At 37.0% G+C, this 18,878-nt stretch overlaps 1 protein-coding gene across 3 annotated transcripts in view; it reads left to right on the plus strand.

The window, feature by feature from the left end:
* Positions 1-17,066, plus strand: part of LOC126365775 (RUN and FYVE domain-containing protein 2) — a 166,847-nt gene extending 149,781 nt beyond the window's left edge. For all 3 annotated transcript variants that reach the window (XM_050008299.1, XM_050008301.1, XM_050008300.1), the window contains 2 exons: positions 2,310-2,549; positions 14,149-17,066. In XM_050008299.1, the coding sequence (XP_049864256.1) occupies positions 2,310-2,549; positions 14,149-14,289 (381 nt within the window). In that variant the 3' untranslated portion in view covers positions 14,290-17,066. The remainder of the gene's footprint in view (positions 1-2,309; positions 2,550-14,148) is intronic.
* Positions 17,067-18,878: the final 1,812 nt, after the last annotated feature.

Below are 18,878 nucleotides of genomic sequence, written 5' to 3' on the forward strand. Positions count from 1 at the left end.
CATGTTTGCTTTGTGCTCTTTTGCTGGTCTGTACGCTGCTATCAGACATACTCATTCACACAGAACCTTGTAAAAGAATTAATGAGAGCGTGTTTTCTCTGCAAAATTCTCATCATAAAAGGCAACAACAGCCTCAACATTTCTCCTACGTTTTGTGTAAATCCAGATCATTTCAATTTTTTCTTCTGTAGTTGCAGCATTCACTGACCACTTGCACATCTGTTCTTCAAATTACAATTAGATTGCACAGGTATTGTAATATTTATAGCTGATAACTGTTCCATGTTGCACAATATGTGAGCTCCAGTCACAGTGCACTGCATGTTGTGATACGTCATAGTTCACTACGTGCCCACGGTGGCACACTGAGTAGTCCGTTTAATATGTTGGAGGTGTACGACGTTGTGAATGGGGTTTTATGAAATAATGACCTGTCCTACCCTTACAGCATGGGGGTACGGTCCCATGTGCCATTGAATATTCAAGGGCTGTGAAGTAGCATGTCATGAATTACAATTGTGTATCCATTAATATTCCTCCGGTTACAGAGCCATCTGTGGTGAAATGAAGAAAATGCTCCAGACAAAACGTTTGTAGATTATGCCATACAGTCGTAATCTGCAATTAAAAAAAAATGGGGGTTTTCATTGAAGATTTCAAAGTTGCACCCGGTGATTGAGTGTGATGTCATGGGATGTCCCCTTCTGAGACAAACAAACTGGAATTATAACCTTTTTTGATCTGATGTGTAGTGTCTTCAGTTAAAATGAACGCCCTGATGTCATTTCCAGTTGGGCAATCACAACACAATACATAAAAATAATTACATGTGCTCTTGTTTAAGGCTCAGTGTGGGGTTCTGTATTTGTGTTTGGTGAAAACACTGGGCTTGAAGTCAGAAAGATGGTGGTTCAGATCTCCATCCGATCATGCAGATTCCTTCGAAAGTCATGGCCAATTTTCTTCCCTGTCGTTCCTCAGTTCAAGCTTGTGTCCAATGTCCTTGACACTGACAGGACATTAAACTTCAGTATTCCTTGTTCCTTTATTATATGTCTAGAGCAAAGTTTTTTAGTAAGATCTTATCACTCACAAGGAAAGAAATTGTGGCTCCCTATTAATTATAATGGAAATTGGTAAATAGTATGTTTATCTAGATTTAAGGGTTGAAGATTCCTGTTAGCTGCATGAAATTTGTGATGTTTGATTTTAACAGATCTTTACTCACTGTATGTGGTAAGTTATAAGTGTATGCTGGGTTGAGATTCAAACCTGGGTCCATGCATACCGCAGATACGGCACTACCAATTACGCATAATTGATAACACATTGTCTGTGAAAGGCGAGGATCAAGGTTTGAGCCCTAGCCACATCTGATCAAAGCAGAGAGTGCTTTCACTCATGTTGCTGTATATAAGTATAGGTCTTAGCTAGAGAATGGTTTGCATGTGGTCCATTTTGGTGATCGGGAAGAGATGAGTGAATTTTCCATAGAGATTGTGAAAGTCTCTGTCTCTGAAAATGGTCTGTAACTGAAGAATTGATTATATTTATTGTATTATAAATAGAAACACTTGTATATGTATCAAGAGTCATTAATTCACTCTCTGTCTTCTCCCATAGCCAACAGAGATTGACAAGCAGTTGAAACTGACTTAAGTGCTATACCATTCTGTTTCTAACACACACGATGTTTGAAATGAAATGAAATAAAATAAAATAAGACTGTCAGCACTAAAATGTAATAAAGGCAACAGTAGTTGTATGCAGAAGTTTCTGTTTAATGAAACTGATGTGAATGTTTGATAGAAAACAGTTACATCTTGCCACTGAATATTGTGTATACTAAAATTTTGGTACCACTCCCCAACTTCTTCAAAAGTGTATTGAAATGTTGCCTTTGAAGTATGATTTAAAAATATGAATCACATTTAAACTGTCTAGTTAGTCTGGTCATCATGAAATAGAAATCAGCTTTCAGAGAAGTATAATTAATTTTAAAAAAATATTGAAGTCAGTTTCTGTTGCTTCCATTGTAAGATTTCATATATCAGTGGTCTGTTATTTCCTCCCCAAACATTTGATGTATGTGGTTACATTTTGATGCCTATTGAATATAATTATTGTATTAAGTGACTGACATAATAGGTATATTAGTTATCGGGTTATCGTCATGTAGTGCTTTGATTTCATCTATATGGAATATAATTAATTGCACTTAATTTCATTTTGATTTTATAGTAGCTGAAACCCTCAGAAGTTGGGAAAACAATGTTGAAATGACATATTTGGTACATTACTTGTTGCAGAAACATATGGCTCTGCAACAAGAGCATTACTCACTCCAGGAGCAGTGTCGTGAACATGAATTAGCTTTGGAAGAAATTGGAGGAGAACTACGGCGTGCTAAGCTCCAACTTGATGAACTGCGTGAAGAAGCAGCAGTAGGAGCAGGACTGGGGCGTGCACCTGATGCAACCTGGGCACCCGACAAAGAAGCGACTTCCTGTCGTGCCTGCTCTCGAGAATTTAGCATCAAACGTCGTAAGGTCTGTATGTAATAAGTTATTTCATGTTTGTGTTATTATATAAATTGTCCTTAAAACTCATAACCACATTCATTTTTAACTGTGTGTAGTAGTAATTGAATTTTGAAGTTATATATTATCATCCTGATGTATTTCCTTTAAGAACTGAAGATTTATTTTTGCAGGGCATTTTCATTTTCATACACAAATTTATGGGAAAGTAGCTCTCCAAATTATCTGTATGTACCTCATTTTTGTAAGATACCCCAGCTGTGTCACAGGGATCTGGTTTACTGTGGGGAAACATAAATTTTCACCCGGGTACCTAAACATCACTCATAGAGGAATGTAGGCTCTAAGAATTTTGAGTGTGATCAAACATGCTAAGGGATTGCAGGCTAATAAACAGTATTAAAAAAAAGAGTCAAATAAAGTTTGGTGAACTCCTTTATGAGTGAAAGAAACTGCCTTAGGTCTCTTCTGATACATCTATGCCAAACATTTGCTTTCCCTACACCTAGATTGTTTCTGTAGACGTTTTTAAATTGCTACAGACAGTTACTGCTAGATACTTGAATACTTGATTATTGTGGCTGAAGATGAATTTTTATCAGATTTGGCAGATAACTATGCATCATATGTTTTATGTGATGTCAGCTGCCACAACGCACCCTTTTTCAATGGCACATCGCACTTCTCCAAGTTGGGGTGCTGCAATAAGGAATAACTGCTAAGCTAGTAGATAAAGTTCACACAAGGTAGCCCGGAACCTGCACAGAAACACATTCTCATTGTGGTTGCTGGAAAGTCCATCCCTGTGTTCTGATAGGGTGGCTGGCTCAGTTGTATATTGCCTGCTGTGCTGTGCACTTCATCTGTTATCAGTAGTTGACTCATTTATCAACTGTATGTCACCTGCTGATCCATGTTCTTGAACTTGTTGCTATTTCTGTTCTATACTACATGGCATCACAGTCTTCATGCTCCATGGGAACAGGGAAAGTGCTGACTGTCATGCATGGGAGAAAGTGTGCAGTTTCTTAAAATTTATGTGGGTAGAGGCAAATGAAGAGTAAACATCCCATTAAAAAATGTGCTAGAGAGGAATGCAGTAGCTATTAGCACTTCCCATTGCACAATTAAGAGAATAAAGAACAAGGGGTAAACGTAGTTACAGGTACTTCCCAAGCCTTCTCTGCTCCAGAAAAGACATGGAAGAAAGATAAGAAAATTTTGCATTTGGATAATTTTGATAAGCAGATTGTCAGGAGACTAATACATAATTTCCCTATGACATACAAACAGTGCCCAATGCTAAAGTCACTAGCTCCAGTATTAAAAAAGTAAAGGAGGCATTTCATTATTATGATCCTTGCTAAACAAGTTAGGCTACATATTCTAGTTTCTATTTCTTTGTTCCTGTCTTACTAGTATGTTTAAATATAATTCACATCATATAAAATTTACCAGCTGGGAAAAGTCATGAGATAACAGGGAGGTACTAGTTGAACATTTAGATATACAAAGTAAATGCACTGACTTTTTGAATAATGTGAGAAATTACCATAAAGAGGACACATCCATCATATACTGTAATGATAGATATATCCATGGTTCTCGCATTAGATGCAACTAGTAGTCAGATTGGCTAAGGGAAGGCTTAAAAACACCTTGTTGTACCACACACAGATAAAAACTGAATGTTCAGAATATGAGACATTTAATAATGTCATGAAAATAACTAAATGATTCCCCCCGCAGGAAGAAAATCTGGTTTTGTTCCAAATGTGATTTAAATATTCATGTCAGACTAAACTGGCAGATTAGTATTAAGAGATAATTGCTGTAAAATTTTTATTATAATTACTTAAGCACTTCAAATACATGCATAAAGCAGTACTGCAGTTTGACTGGTTTCTCTCTTTCTTCGTATAAGGTGGTTGGAACAGAAATGGATACTCATATTTCTCAGTAGGTACATTATTGTGCTTGATAATGGTATTTTGAAATTTTGTGTTTGTCAAATTATTGGTTGTACTGACATAACCTTTAGTATGATCTGTTGTAGACTTGGGGTGTACAAGTTAACACAGGGATGCTTTGAGCAAAGGCTGCAGCTGTCACAACTGCACCTCCCCTATTACATGTGGCCTTTATTATTTTGCCCTCCCTTACCAAGCCAACTACATGTTGAGCTTGAAGATGTATGGCATCCATCCGTACCATTTACATGCACAAACACTGATGATGACCTCCAAACTAGTGGTTTTTTCCCTCCACTTCTTAAAAAATTACAAATAAACATGTTGATCAACATTCATTGGCTATATAGATGTTGGGTAACACAACATTTTTTCAGAATGATTAGTTACACCGCATACCTGCTCCCTTAGATGAAGATGTTGCCACTACTATAAAACATACATAGATAATGTTTGTAAGTACAAAATCCCATTATTGTTAAAACTGAAACAAAGGAAACTAGTTACTTTTACTTTTCAACTATTAAACTACATGAACTGGAACACATTCATGCATCACATTTCCTCAAAGTATTAGTTCATGTAATTCAACTTTTATTTCATTAAATATAGTACAGTCCTGATTTGGCTTACTCATAATTGTATCTATTCTTAATTCACTTGTGCATATCTGCTAACCGTAACTTGCAATAAGCATTCCTCATTTAGTTATTCTTATTTGACATCATGTGATCAACATTTACTATTGTGAATGCTTCTTAACTTCATCTGAAAGCTATCTATATATTTCTTTATCTGGGGCACTCTTGTGATGACAGGTTTAAGTGTATGGATAAGAGAAGTGTTACCACAACAGGAAATACTGAGTGTGGAAAAAGAGAAGATAACCATGACCATCCTGATAGAGGCAAAAGGAATAGATAGAAACGCTTCCCACCATCCACCCCAGTGATCCCTGCCTGGTGGGTGCTTCACTGGTGGGCTGTAAGATGATGGTCACCAATCCTACAGAATTGACACTCCTGGTTTCATTCTCACAGGCCCTGAAAATTGGTTGTAACCCCTACTATTGTAAGCCAATGGCAAGAGTAGCAACACAAGTAGTAACCTTCATTCAGTTAACATACTAAACTACCAAAGAAAAACTTCAACTTTGGTTGATACCTCTTACTTAGTCTCTACTTCCTTCAAGTAAGAGAGGGCAGGTAAATACCTGTACTATTTACATTAAGTTAACCTAACCTCTTATAAGAAATGTGTCCAGACCCAACTGTAAAAACTTAGTAAAAATCAAATAGTAGTAAATTTCAAATAGTACAGATTTCACTTTGTATAAAACTCATAGGAAATATTGTTACTACTACTCATTAGGAAAGCATATTAACTCTCAGCAGATATTGTCATCTCAAAATTAAATATACAAAACCCTTACAAAATACTGAGAGATATACTTGCAAAATAAGCATACCTAGTGAGTTGGTGGATATACCCAATCATTATTACTATTGATAAGATAATACACATTTTATATTTTACCACAGCAGGTGTTCATTCATTGTGTCACTGACATACAGCAAAAAGTAACATCTTGTAGCATTGCATACTATACTCGCTCTCTTGTTAATACCTGCATTAGAAACAACACTCAAAACTCAGACATTTATATCCTTGTTACTCATGTATTAACCCATTGTATTAACTGGACCACAACAACTTCAGATTAAGCCTTAGTCACACCAGTATTCCACTTTTGTAAATACTATAAATTACAATTCCTTGCTCAGAAAGCTACTTCATAAAAACCATGCAATTTTCACAGTGATAGTGTTCATATGAACCATGAACCTTGCCATTGATGGGGAAGCTTGCATGCCTCAGTGATACAGATAACTGTACCATAGGTGCAACCATAATGGAAGGGTATCTGTTGAGAGGTCAGTCACACATGTGCTTCCTGAAGAGGGGCAACAGCCTTTTCAGTAGTTGCAGGGGCTACAATTGGGATGATTGACTGATCTGGCCTCGTAACATCAACCACAAGACCGTGCTATGCTGGTACAGTGAATGGCTGAAAGTGATGGGAAACTACAGCTATAATTTTTCCTTAGAGCATGCAGCTCTACTATATCGTAGTATGATGATGGCATCCACTTGTGTAAAATGTTGTGGAGGTAAAGTAGTCCACCGATTTGACTCTCCCAAGTGGGAACTACTCAGGAGGATGTTGTTATCAGGAGAAACAAAACATGTTCTGTGGATTGGAGCATGGAATATCAGATACCTTAATCGGACAGGTAGATTTGGAAATTTACAAAGGGAAATGGACAGGTTAAAGTTAGATATAGTGGGAATTAGCGAAGTTCGGTGGCAGGAGGAACAGGACATCTGATCAGGTGAATACAGGTTTATAAATACAAAATCAAGTAGAGGTACTGCAGGAGTAGGTTTAATAATGAATTAAAGAATGCAGATAAGCTGCTACGAACAGCATAGTGAACATATCATTGTAGCTAAGATAGACACGAAGCCACACCCATCACTGTAGTCCAAGTTTACATGCCATCTAGCCCTGTAGATGAGAGAGAGAGAGACAAAAAAAAATATTCAGATAGTTAAAGGCGACACAGATTTAATAGTTACTGGGGACATTAATTTGATAGTAGAAAAAGTAAGAGAGGAAAAAGTAGTAGGTGAATATGGACTGGGGGAAAGGAATGAGAGAGGAAGCCACCTGGTAGAATTTCACACAGAGTGTAATTTAATCATAGCTAACAGTTGGTTTAAGAATCATAAAAGAAGGTTGTATTTGTGGAAGAGACCTGGAGACACCAAAAGGTTTCAGATTGATTACATGATGGTAAGAGAAAGGTTTTGGGATCAGGTTGTAAATTGTAAGACATTTCCAGGGGCAGTTGTGAAGTCTGACCACAATTTATTGGTTATGAACTGTAGACTAAAACTGAAGAAAGTGGAGAAAGGTAGGAATTTAAGTAGATGGGACCTGGGTAAACTGAAAGACCCAGAAGTTGTAGAGAGTTTCAGAGGGAGAATTAGGGAATGATTGAGAAGCATGGGGAAAGGAATACAGTAGAAGAAGAATGGGTGGCTTTGACAGATGTAATAATTAAGGCAGCAAAATATAAAGAAGGTAGAAATACTGGGGCTAGTAGAACTCCATGGGTAACACAAGGGATATTGAATTTAACTGATGAAAGGGGAAATTACAAAAATGCAGTAAAAGGATCAGGTGAAAGGAACACAAATGTCTAAAATATGAGATCAACAGGAAGTGCAGAATGACTTACAGGACTGACTGGACGACAAATCTAAGGATGTAAAAGCTTAAATCACTAAAGTAAGATAGTCCGCCTACAGGAAAATTAAAGATACCTTTGGAGAAAGGAGAACCACCTGTATGAATATCAAGAGCTCAGATGGAAAACCAGTTCTAGGCAAAGGATGGAAAACAGAAAGGTGGAAGGAGTATATACAGGTTCTACACAAGGGAGATGTACGTGAGGGCAATATTATGGAAATGAAAGAGGACATAGGTGAAGATGAAATGGGAGATATGCTATTGCACGAAGAATTTGACAGAGTACTAAAAGAAATAAGTCGAAACAAGGCCCCAGTAGCAGACAACTTTGCATTGGAATTACTGACAGTCTTGAGAGAGCCAGCCATGACAGAAGTCTTCCATCTAATGAGCAAGATGTATGAGACAGGTGAAACACCCTCAGACTTCAGGGATAATATAACAATTCCAATTCCAAAGAAACAAGTGCTGATAGGTGTGAAAACTACCAAACTATCAGTTTAATAAGTCTGTTAGCAAAATACTAACATGAATTCTTTGTAGAAGAATGGAAAATGGGAATGAGCGTATGGCATTGTGGACCAGGAGTCCCTCATTTGGGGAAGTTCGACCGACGAGGGCAAGTACTTATTTCATTCAATGCCACATTGGGCGACTTGCGTGCTGGAGATGGGGATGAAATGTTGATGAAGACAACACAACAGCCAGTGCCTGAGCGGAGAAAATCTCCTGCCCCAGCCGGGAATAGAACACGGGCCTCTTGGCATGGCATTCCGCCCGCACTCACAACTCAGGTAACGGGGGCAGACAGAAGAATGGAAAAACAGGTAGAAGCTAACCTTGGGGAAGATCAGTTTGGATTTCGGAGAAATGTAGGAATATGTGAGCCAGTACTAACAATATGACTTCTCATAGAAGACAGATTAAGGAAAGGCAAACCTACATTTGTAGCATTTGTAGACTTAGAGAAAGCTTTTGACAATATTGACTGGAATACTGTCTTTCAAATTCTAAAGGTGACGGGGTGAAACACAAATAACAAAAGGCTCTTTACAATTTGTACAGAAACCAGATGGTAGTTACCGAGTCGAGGGGCACGAAAGAGAAGCAGTGGTTGAGAAGGGCTGGCCTGTCTCCAATGTTATTCAGTATATATATTGAGCAAGAAGTAAAGGAAACAAAAGAAAAATTTGGAGTAGGAATTATAGTCCAGGGAGAAGAAATAAAAACTCTGAGGTTTGCTGATGGGATTGTAATTCTGTCAGAGACAGCAAAAGAACATGGTAGGCCAGTTAATCAGAATGGACAGTGTCTTGAAAGGAGGATGTAAGATGAACATCAACAAAAGCAGAATGAGGATAATGGAATGTTGTTGAACTAAGTCAGGTGACACTAGGGGAATTAGATTAGGAAATAAGACACTTAAATTAGTAGCAGAATTTTGCTTTTGGGCAGCAAAATAACTGGTTATGGTTGAAGAAGAGATTATGTTAAATATAGACTGGCAATGACAAGGAAAGTGTTTCTGAAGAAGAGAATTTTTTTTTACATTGAGTATAGATTTAAGTGTGAGGATGTCTTTTTCTGAAAGTATTTGTGTGGTGTGTCACCATGTATGGAAGTGAAAGAAGAATGATAAACAGTTTAGACAAGAAGAGAATAGAAGCTTTTGAAATGTTACGCTACACAAGAATGCTGAAGATTAGATGGGTAGATCATGTAACTATTGAGGAGGTATTGAATAGAAATGAGGAGAAGAGAGGTTTATGGTACAACCTGACTAGAAGAAGGGGTAGGTTGGTAGGACACATTCTGAGGCATCAAGGGATCACCAATTCAGCACTGAAGGGAAGCATGAGGGTGGGTGGTAAAAATCGTAGAGGGAGGCTGAGAGATCAGTACAGTAAGCAGATTCAGAAGGATGTAGGCTGCAGTAGTCATTATGAGATGAAGAGGCTTGCACAGGATAGAGTAGCATGGAAAGCACATCAAACCAGTCTTTGGACTGAAGACGACAATGACAACAATAGCAACATCATCATCATCTAAGTATAAATTACTCACGTGCTCATTTCTTTATTTTATCATTTTAGAGAGGACAGTGAAAGAAAATGTAGTTAAAAGAAGATATGATGCCAAAGATGAGTGAAGAAATACGGCACATAATTATAATTTCTTTGTGCCTGTGGCATTGGAAAGTGTACCCCAACCTTTGAGTACACCTGTCAACCCACACATTTCATTTCTCTCAGTATAGACATGAGGGTGTGTACCTTCCACTTAAAACCTCCTTTCTTGCCTCATTTTCGTATCTTACATAAACATTTAAAATCTTTTGACATAAGATATGAAGTTGAAATATAAATGTGTAACTGAATCTGACTCTGTCCTTCTTGTAAGTAATCACTTTTCTAAATGTTGTCACTTGTCATTTATAATTTTTGTCTGTATGGTGGTACCTAAAAACATTTTTCTGGGTGAAGCCAAGGCTCCCTACTGCATGTTTTGCCATAGGAAATTGTTTCTCTTCTTCTTCCTTTCTCCTTTTATTTACTGTAAACCATGCAATCCTTTGTTGAATTTTTCACTTTACTTTATAAGATGTATTTTCCCATTTAGTCTCTCCTTGTTGTCAGATGATGATGGTGTTCCTGTCTTCTCCGATTTGTATTTCTCACCTGTCCAACTAACTGTCCAATTAGATTTATTCTAGAGGAAAGATGAATCTGTACTTCTTCTCCACATTCATTTTTATCTATTGAGTGTGGAATATAACAGTTCGCTACAGCAACTTCAATCAGCCAGAAGAATAATTTTTTTCCATCACTTATGTGATCATCTTGGCAAACCATAGCAACTACAGTACTCACCAGTCCTATCCACTCCTTCCATATACTTAGTGTATTCCAAAAGAAGGGTTTCAGGAACTTCACAGGCTCTTTCTTCCTGTAATCACTGATCAGTTGGGGTTGAGAACAAAAAAGTATACCCATGCCACTAACCTTTCGTCATGGAAGGAAAGACACATAGTTCCCACTTCACTTTGATAGGCACATAACTCATATTCAGCAAGTTTTGTCTTCTTCCGATCACATGAAAAATCTTTCCTAGAGGGCATAACTCTGTTAGATGAAATTTCCTTTTGTGCAATTCCAGACCAAGTTCAGGTCTTGTGCAGAATCTGTTGAATGAACCACTATTCAAGTTGCAAAAGGTAAATCAGAAGGCATACTGTAGTTATCTTTACATAATACAAAATGTGAGAGAAAACATAACCATTTTCTGAATCACACTTCTGTACTTTCATCTATAGCCACATTTCTTTGTGGTACATTAAATTCCTTGCATGTACCATTAATATATCCACTAATGTTCTTCTCCTTGCACCGTCTCAGATGCTGATACCTCTGAGCTGTGGTGGTTAAAACTTAAAAAAAAAGGGGAGGGACAAGAGAAAACATAATTGAAAAATGGAGTTTGTTCTACTCAGTGTTTTGTAAAGTAGTAAAGTTATTCTGGCTTCAAATTCAAGGCCATATTCACTTTTATACCAAGGAAAGCCTTCAGTTGTTCAGATGAAACAACTCTCGACAAGTATCAAATAGTGTGTTGTGTGTGTGTAATGACTTTCTGTGTCTTTTCTCTAGCATATATATTTGTAGCAGAGTTGGGATTTTGGTTAGATACCCTGAGGAATGGTGAAATCTCGTTTTGCAGCAGAAAAAGGAAACCACATGAGAGATCACCATCACCATAAACCTTCCACATATTTGTTACAGGTTGTGTCTCTTCCTCACTTTTTCCACTAGATACTTACTCACAAACACTTATGACACTGTACATGGTCTTGATAACTTTCATCAATAAATTCTCCTTTTCCTCAGTGTCCTTGGGAAACCACCTGGCAACATCACCTTCACTTACACTTTTTTTTTCCGTTACCCTACTGGAAACATGTGAATGCAACATGCTTTGAGTTGTGAGGTCATTATACTAACTGCTGCCATACACCTAGTGGATTCCAACAATGCAGCAGATGGAAAACAGAATAATTGAAACATCTGACATCAGAGCCAACTCAAATCACAACCAAAAATAATAAATAAATTCAAGCTGGCTGTGACACAGCTCACTACGAATGGTTTTGTGTCTCGCTACTTCGCGATGATGGCAGGAAATTGGATCACTGTATCGGCCACACTGTATTGCTCTAAGTTGATAAGCAGTAGGTATGATTGTTGGCAGCTGGGGCATTGTTATGGACCCAGTGAAACAGTCATAATCATTTTGTAGTTCTGGCTGCCAATATTCCAAATCACAGTCTTGAAAAGTCTCTAAAACTTATACCTGGTGGTTCCCCACACCGTGCAGGCAGGAGTAACACAACTGTGGCTCCCCAAAACATTTGAAGAATGGGACCTCTCCCCAGGTTCCATCATCATAGCTGACGGTCACCTGGGGTACTGGATAAGCGCGGCACATCACTGAACACAGTGTGATCCCATTCATCAGCAGACCATGCTTCCTGGCCACAGCATCACTTTAAATGCAGCCATTTGTGTTGTGGTGTTAATATTAGCCTACTCATAGAACAGCAATAGCCTTGTCTGGATGCTGCTTCTCTCTGACCAATAGTGTGGGGTAACCCAATGTGTTACAGGGAGTCCATTACTTGCTATTGGTTTTGCAGGCACATATATGAAGGGGTTACAGTGTGCTTGGTGCACAGCAGGGCAACCCTCCCTTCTGGCACTAAGATGTAGTTGACTGGAACTTGACCACCATCATGGCTGCCCTTACATTTCCATGCAGTCAATCCTGAAGCTACTGTTACATCCGAATGCCCCACAAATCTGGATATTGCACAATTTGATCATCATCCAGCCAAGTGAAGACCCACAATGAGACCACTTTCAAATTCAGATGAGTACACTGTGTATCCATGTCCTTCACAGTGATCACTGAAGCTGTTCAAGCACCTTATATACCTTACCAGGGCTGTTAACAACATAAACATGAACGACACTAATACAATCTTGTGGCAGTTCTACTTTTCACAGGGAACTGCAATTTTTTTTGGTGTGTGTGTGTGTGTGTGTGTGTGTGTGTGTGTGTGTGTGTCAGAGAGAGAGAGAGAGAGAGAGAGAGAGAGAGAGAGAAGTTACATTGTCATGCAAACACATCTGTGTGCTTCACTGTTTTTGTCAGGCAGTGTAGTTTGTGTACTTGCAATACAAGTAGCTGTAGGTAAAATACTATGTGTAAAATATCACAATATTTTGGACATAGATTAACATTTTTTATTATAGAAATTTGGAAACAGGATAGAATATTAGGTGTTACTAAAAAAAAATCCCATCTTGGAAGAAAGGGAGTGATGGGAAAAGAAGACACAAGAAATACAAGTGCAGAAAAGAAAAACAGAGAAACTTTACCTTATCCTTAACACTTTTACACTTGATCTTTTCCTTAATGTTGTTTGGAATATTTCCTATCTTCTGTTGAAGGTGTTTCTCAGAAAGCTAGAGCCTTATTTTTTATTTATTTGTTTATTTCTTCATCTACAGAAAGGGGAGTAGCTGTGTTCTAGTTACTCCTGGTTTTGCAACTATTAGTTACATTCTCTTCATTTTTCATAAATATTTTTGATATTTGTTTCATGTTTTCCATAAACAATGGATGTAATATGTGTTGGTATTTAGCAACCATAAATATTCAAGTAACTGACAGATTATATTGTACAGACAACATTGTAGGCAGGTCAACCACAGCTATGAGTATTCATTTTGTGTATTAATAACCACTTCAGATCTATTTTGGTCCTTTATTTCTGTACCACTACTGGTTTCATGACATTAAAGCCACATCTTCAGATGAGGTATGATTAAAACATTAGAGCAGAAAAGCTAGGAATCTTTTTTCACAACATTCATCCACAGCCAAGCTGTTTATTTTCTTGCCATCAGTATGACAGAGCACGTGGCCATGTCCCCTGTACACCCATATAGATCAGAAAACAGATCACTATGATACAATTTGTCTTGGACCCATCCACAATATTGGAATTTGGCAGTTTTACTCCATGACATATCATATTTTAGCAGTGTTTTGCACTGAAGGACAACAAATGCTGGGAAAAAAGATTCTGAGCATTTCCATTCTAATGTTTTAATCATATGTCACCTAAACGTGTGGGTGTAACACCATGAAACTGGTACGTGTACAGTAATAAAGGACCAAAATATAGCTGAAGTGGTTATTAATACCCAAGAGAGAATATTGTGTTTTGTTCTTTGTAATTTTTTTTCTCTTTTTTTAACAGCACCACTGCCGTAACTGTGGAGAAATTTTTTGTAACAAGTGCTCAGATAATGCAATGATGCTACCCTCTTCAGCAAAGCCTGTGCGAGTATGTGATGAATGCCATGTTTACCTTGTTGGACGCTATTCGGTGTGCAACTGAGGACCAGATACGTAGCCATTGCTATGTACATAATATGTATTGCTTCTAAAGGAGCTTTATGTATATATATATGAATTACAGATTATTTGAAGAGTTACATTAAGGAGGTTATAGTGTCTGTTATAACTGTGATATATTTTGTGAAATTATTTATACAAATAAGCAGATTTATTTTTGCCACTCTTGTCAATGTTATAATAAAAACAGTGTGTTCTGTAATATAAATTGTCAAATGTGCATTTCATCAGTGAAACTGATACTGTTTGCTTAGCACAACGAAAATCTTATTTTGTATGAAATGTATATTTTAGAGTGAACCAAAGTAAGGACAACAACAAAAAATTATCACAAAAAATGTATGTATGCTGTAATATATTTAAACTTTTGAAGTTGTTTTTATGGCTTTTCACATAAGTTTTTACTTAACAACAGTTGTTTCAAGTGGCTGAAGCTTTAATTGTCATTCATTCATTCATTCATTCATTCATTCCATTCATTAATTCATTAGTTTTATAGGTTACATATTGTTTTCTGTAACACTGTGTCTAGTGGCCTTCATTGTACTTTAGTCTTATACACTAAAGATCTGAAAAGTCGCCACTTGAAAGTTTTTAATCTTGAATGTAATCTTTTTTTATGAATCCATTTATGTATATTATATACACAGACCAGATCTGTGAAGTATCAAAAGTATCTCTTGTTTCATAAGTGGCTATCTTTCATATTTAAAAAATTACCTTGGATCATAAAAAATGAAATTTCCAAGTAGAGAAGTAAGATAACATGTATAAACATGAACCTCTGTTTGTTTTCACATTCCAGAAAAGTTAATCTTTTGCAGGAGTAATTGAAGCAGGTCTGGCAGCAATAGAAATCCTCACTTGAGACATTTTTTTTCAGTCACTGCTATTCATTCCATGGAAATGTGCAGTACTTAATTTGTTGTCAAGTGTGTAGTGAAGAACTCATCCACATTCACAACCAACATTTTAAGTTGGTATACTTACACAGGGGAGTGGAGGAGGATGTATTTGTGTTCTCTGTTTGTCATAATGTTCTGGTATTTAACATATAAATTAATTTAGAATATTTTCTTTATTGTGTCATACAACATGTGTTCTTGCCTCAACTATGTTTTCAAGATCTGGTTTGATCAGAGTATTTTATGTTCTGTTCTTGTACTTACTTCTTTAAAGAAAAGACAACTTCTGTAAGCAGTTATGACTTTTGTCTCAAATCAAACATTTTCATGCTATAAAAGTGTTTCATATTATTTGAACAACTGCTAAACAGACAAGGTAATTGCAGTGAATGAAGTAATTGGAATGCAGCTATGAAAACACCCAGAAATGTATTTGCATTACACACTGGTCAAGATCATGATCTCAAATATTATACATTCACTTCCATTTCTAGTATCAGTGTGTTGCTGAATAGGTTTTAATTGTCAGTGTAGCTGACATGTGAAGGGTGCTGAAATAATTGTATTTTCACCATCATTTTGCTAACCTGTAGTGGAGATGAATGACTGAACGTCACTTTGTACATCTACATCTGCATGACTACTCTGCAATCCACACTTAAGAGCTCGGTAGAGGGTTCGTCGAACCACTTTCATGCTATTTCTCTGCAGTTTTACTCTCAAATATTACATGGGAAAAATGAACACCTAAATCTTTCTGTGCAAGCTCTAATTAATCTTATTTTATTACAGTGGTTATTTCCCTGTATGTAAGTGGAACTCAACAAAATATTTTTGCATTCGGTGGAGAAAATTAGTGATCAAAGTTTCATGAAGAGATCTCATCACAATGAAAAGTGCCTTTGTTTTATTGATCACTATCCCCAACTTGTGCATAATATCTGTACACCCTTTCCCCTGTTTCACAATAATACAAAATGAGCTGCACTTTGTTGAACTTTTCCGATGTCCCAATGTCCTCCATCAATCTTATCGGGTAAGGGTCACTTAGAGTCTAGCAGTACTCCAGAAGAGAATTGGCAGGCATAGTGCAGGCAGACTCTTTAGTGGATTTGCAGCATAACAAATATGTCATCTAAATTATTTAGGATTTGATTTTGATCTCCTGATTGACTTCTAGGTGGTACACGACAATGTCATATGCAAACAATCCAAGAGATCTGCTCAGATTGTGTGCTGAGTTGTTTATATAAATTAGTAACAGCAAAGAGCTGTTTAACCTGCTTGGAGAATGTGTTTCACTTGATGACTTTATTAGATACTATGAACTGTGACCTTTCCGATAGGAAATTGTGAATCCAGTCTTCCATCTGGAACAAAATTTGATAGGCACTCAATCTGATTAGAAGCAGCTTGTGAAAAATGGTATCAAAAGCCTTCTGGAAATTAAGATCCAGTTGAGATCCTCCATCAAGTACACTCATTACTTCAGATGAATAAAAAGCCTGTTGTATCACAGAGGAATGATATTTTCTGAATCTGTTTCTGTGTCAATAGACCATTTTCTTGGGGTATTTCATAATGTTGAAAAACAGTATATGATCCAAAATTGCACTGTAAATTGATGTCAATGTTGTTGATCTATAATTCAGCAGATTACTTTTGTTTCCTTTCTTGTGTATTGGTGCAATCTGTGCAGCTTACCAGTCTTTGAGTACGGATCTTTTGTTGAGCGTGCAGATGTATATGGTTGCTAAATGTGGCTCTGATTACATCAGGAGTAAAAAGAAAATATCACACTTCTAACACTTACAGTTTGTGCAAACTTTTGACTGAAATAAAATGATGTACAGTACTGAGATAGGACTTGATTAGAAAACCACAATGTCTTTAGAATAATTTTTATATGATCATAAGATAATGGAAAATCTTGAATAGAACTAGCAATGGAATGAATTAAGATAATGACTTAGTCACTTTAAAGTGGACTCATTTGGAGATTGATAGGCACATAAATTAAAAAATGCTAACATTGCAGCTCAAGCTGTAAATTGGTATTCTCCAGTAGAGCACACATACACAAATACATTCTCACAGTGTAATATCCTGACTGGGGTAAGAAGTTGTGTTGGAGGTGGTCAGATGAAGTGGCAGGAGAAAGAAGAAAAAAAGAAGTATATTGGTTTATCAGAGGGAGGCACACTAATGGAAGGCAATAGAAGTGTAATCAAGGAAAAAGGAGAGAAGGAGCTGGGCAGGATAAAATAGTAGCAGAGGGGTATTACCAGAAGAACAGCGTGAAAGAGGATCTGTAGACTTACAAATTTAAAAAAAGTAAGGATACGAAATTGAAGTATCAAGAAGTTTGAAGCATGAAATGAGCAGTAGTTCAATAAGTATTCATGCTTGTAGACATTTGTGGTGTTACGGAAGTTATTTGGTGTTACCATAATGTGCTGCTCACTCTTAGATTGTGCTAAAACAGAGAAGATACTGATTCCCTGGTTATTTCGGGTTTTGCACTACATTTTGTAAGTTTGTAGTGCTTGGTTTTCAGTGAGATGAAAAAGGTTCAGTATTGTCCATTGATTTACCTTTTGGTTTTGGAAGGAAAAATTTGTGCCTCGATGAAAGTGAAAATGGATGTTGTTACATCTTTCTGTTCATTATTGTCAACTGATGGGTAGCGTGTCAACAAATTTAAACGTGGTCAAGTAATTGTCTTTGATCAGGAGTGCACACAATGCCCAGTAGAAGTTGTTACCAAGCAAATGATCAAAGAAGTCTATGACATAATTGTTGCTGATCACCAAATGAAAATGTGCAATGTGCGGAGGTCATAAGTATGTAAAACAGAATGGCAAACAGTATTTTTTGTGATACTTTTCTGGGATTGCTGACAGTGGACACCAAGAGGATGTGGCTTTCAGCTTTGAAGCAGTGTTTGGAGCAGTTTAAACAAGATCTGAGGGGATTTTCTCTTTAAGTTGTCATTGTTGATGAAATGTAGATTCCTCATTGTTACCTAAAAACCAACCGACAATCTAAACAGTCCAATGCTGGTGGTGAATTTACCCAAAAGCAGAAAAAGAAGATCCCATCCACCAGAAAAGTTATGGCAATGAAGTTTTAAGAATTGAAGGTGTCATAAACTGTTTAGAAAAGCAATTTACGAATTGAGATACTTGACTAGTTTGAGAGGCAATTGAAGAAAACATGCCCAAGTGGTGAAGAAAGCACTTTTCACCATGACAACACACCAACACACTAGAGATGTTGTGACAAAATGTCATTAAGAAATGGTCCGCTAGTGGAAAAAACTGCATGAAGACAAGACAGTTGTTCATAGGAAAAATATTATGATTGCATGAGGTGGTTTCAGTCAACACAGGTATTATATTTGAGTGTTTGACAGTTCCTGTTTTTAGGAAGGACTACAAAGTAATATTGTTAAAAGTATGTTTCCTTAAAACAAGACTGTCAGAGATAATTTAAAGGCAACTCTCAAATATGAGAGTAAGTAGTTGGGATGGGAATAGGGATAGGGGTGCATATAGGACTGAAGCTTGCAGAGACTGAAGCCAGAGGAATTGCAAGGTTGACAATTGTATTTGATGATGGTTTCAACTTACGCTGTCTTGGACACTGTTGTTGCCAAAGACGATCT

The sequence above is a fragment of the Schistocerca gregaria genome, chromosome 4 (assembly GCF_023897955.1).
Source record: "Schistocerca gregaria isolate iqSchGreg1 chromosome 4, iqSchGreg1.2, whole genome shotgun sequence".
Taxonomy (NCBI): Eukaryota; Metazoa; Arthropoda; class Insecta; order Orthoptera; family Acrididae; genus Schistocerca; species Schistocerca gregaria.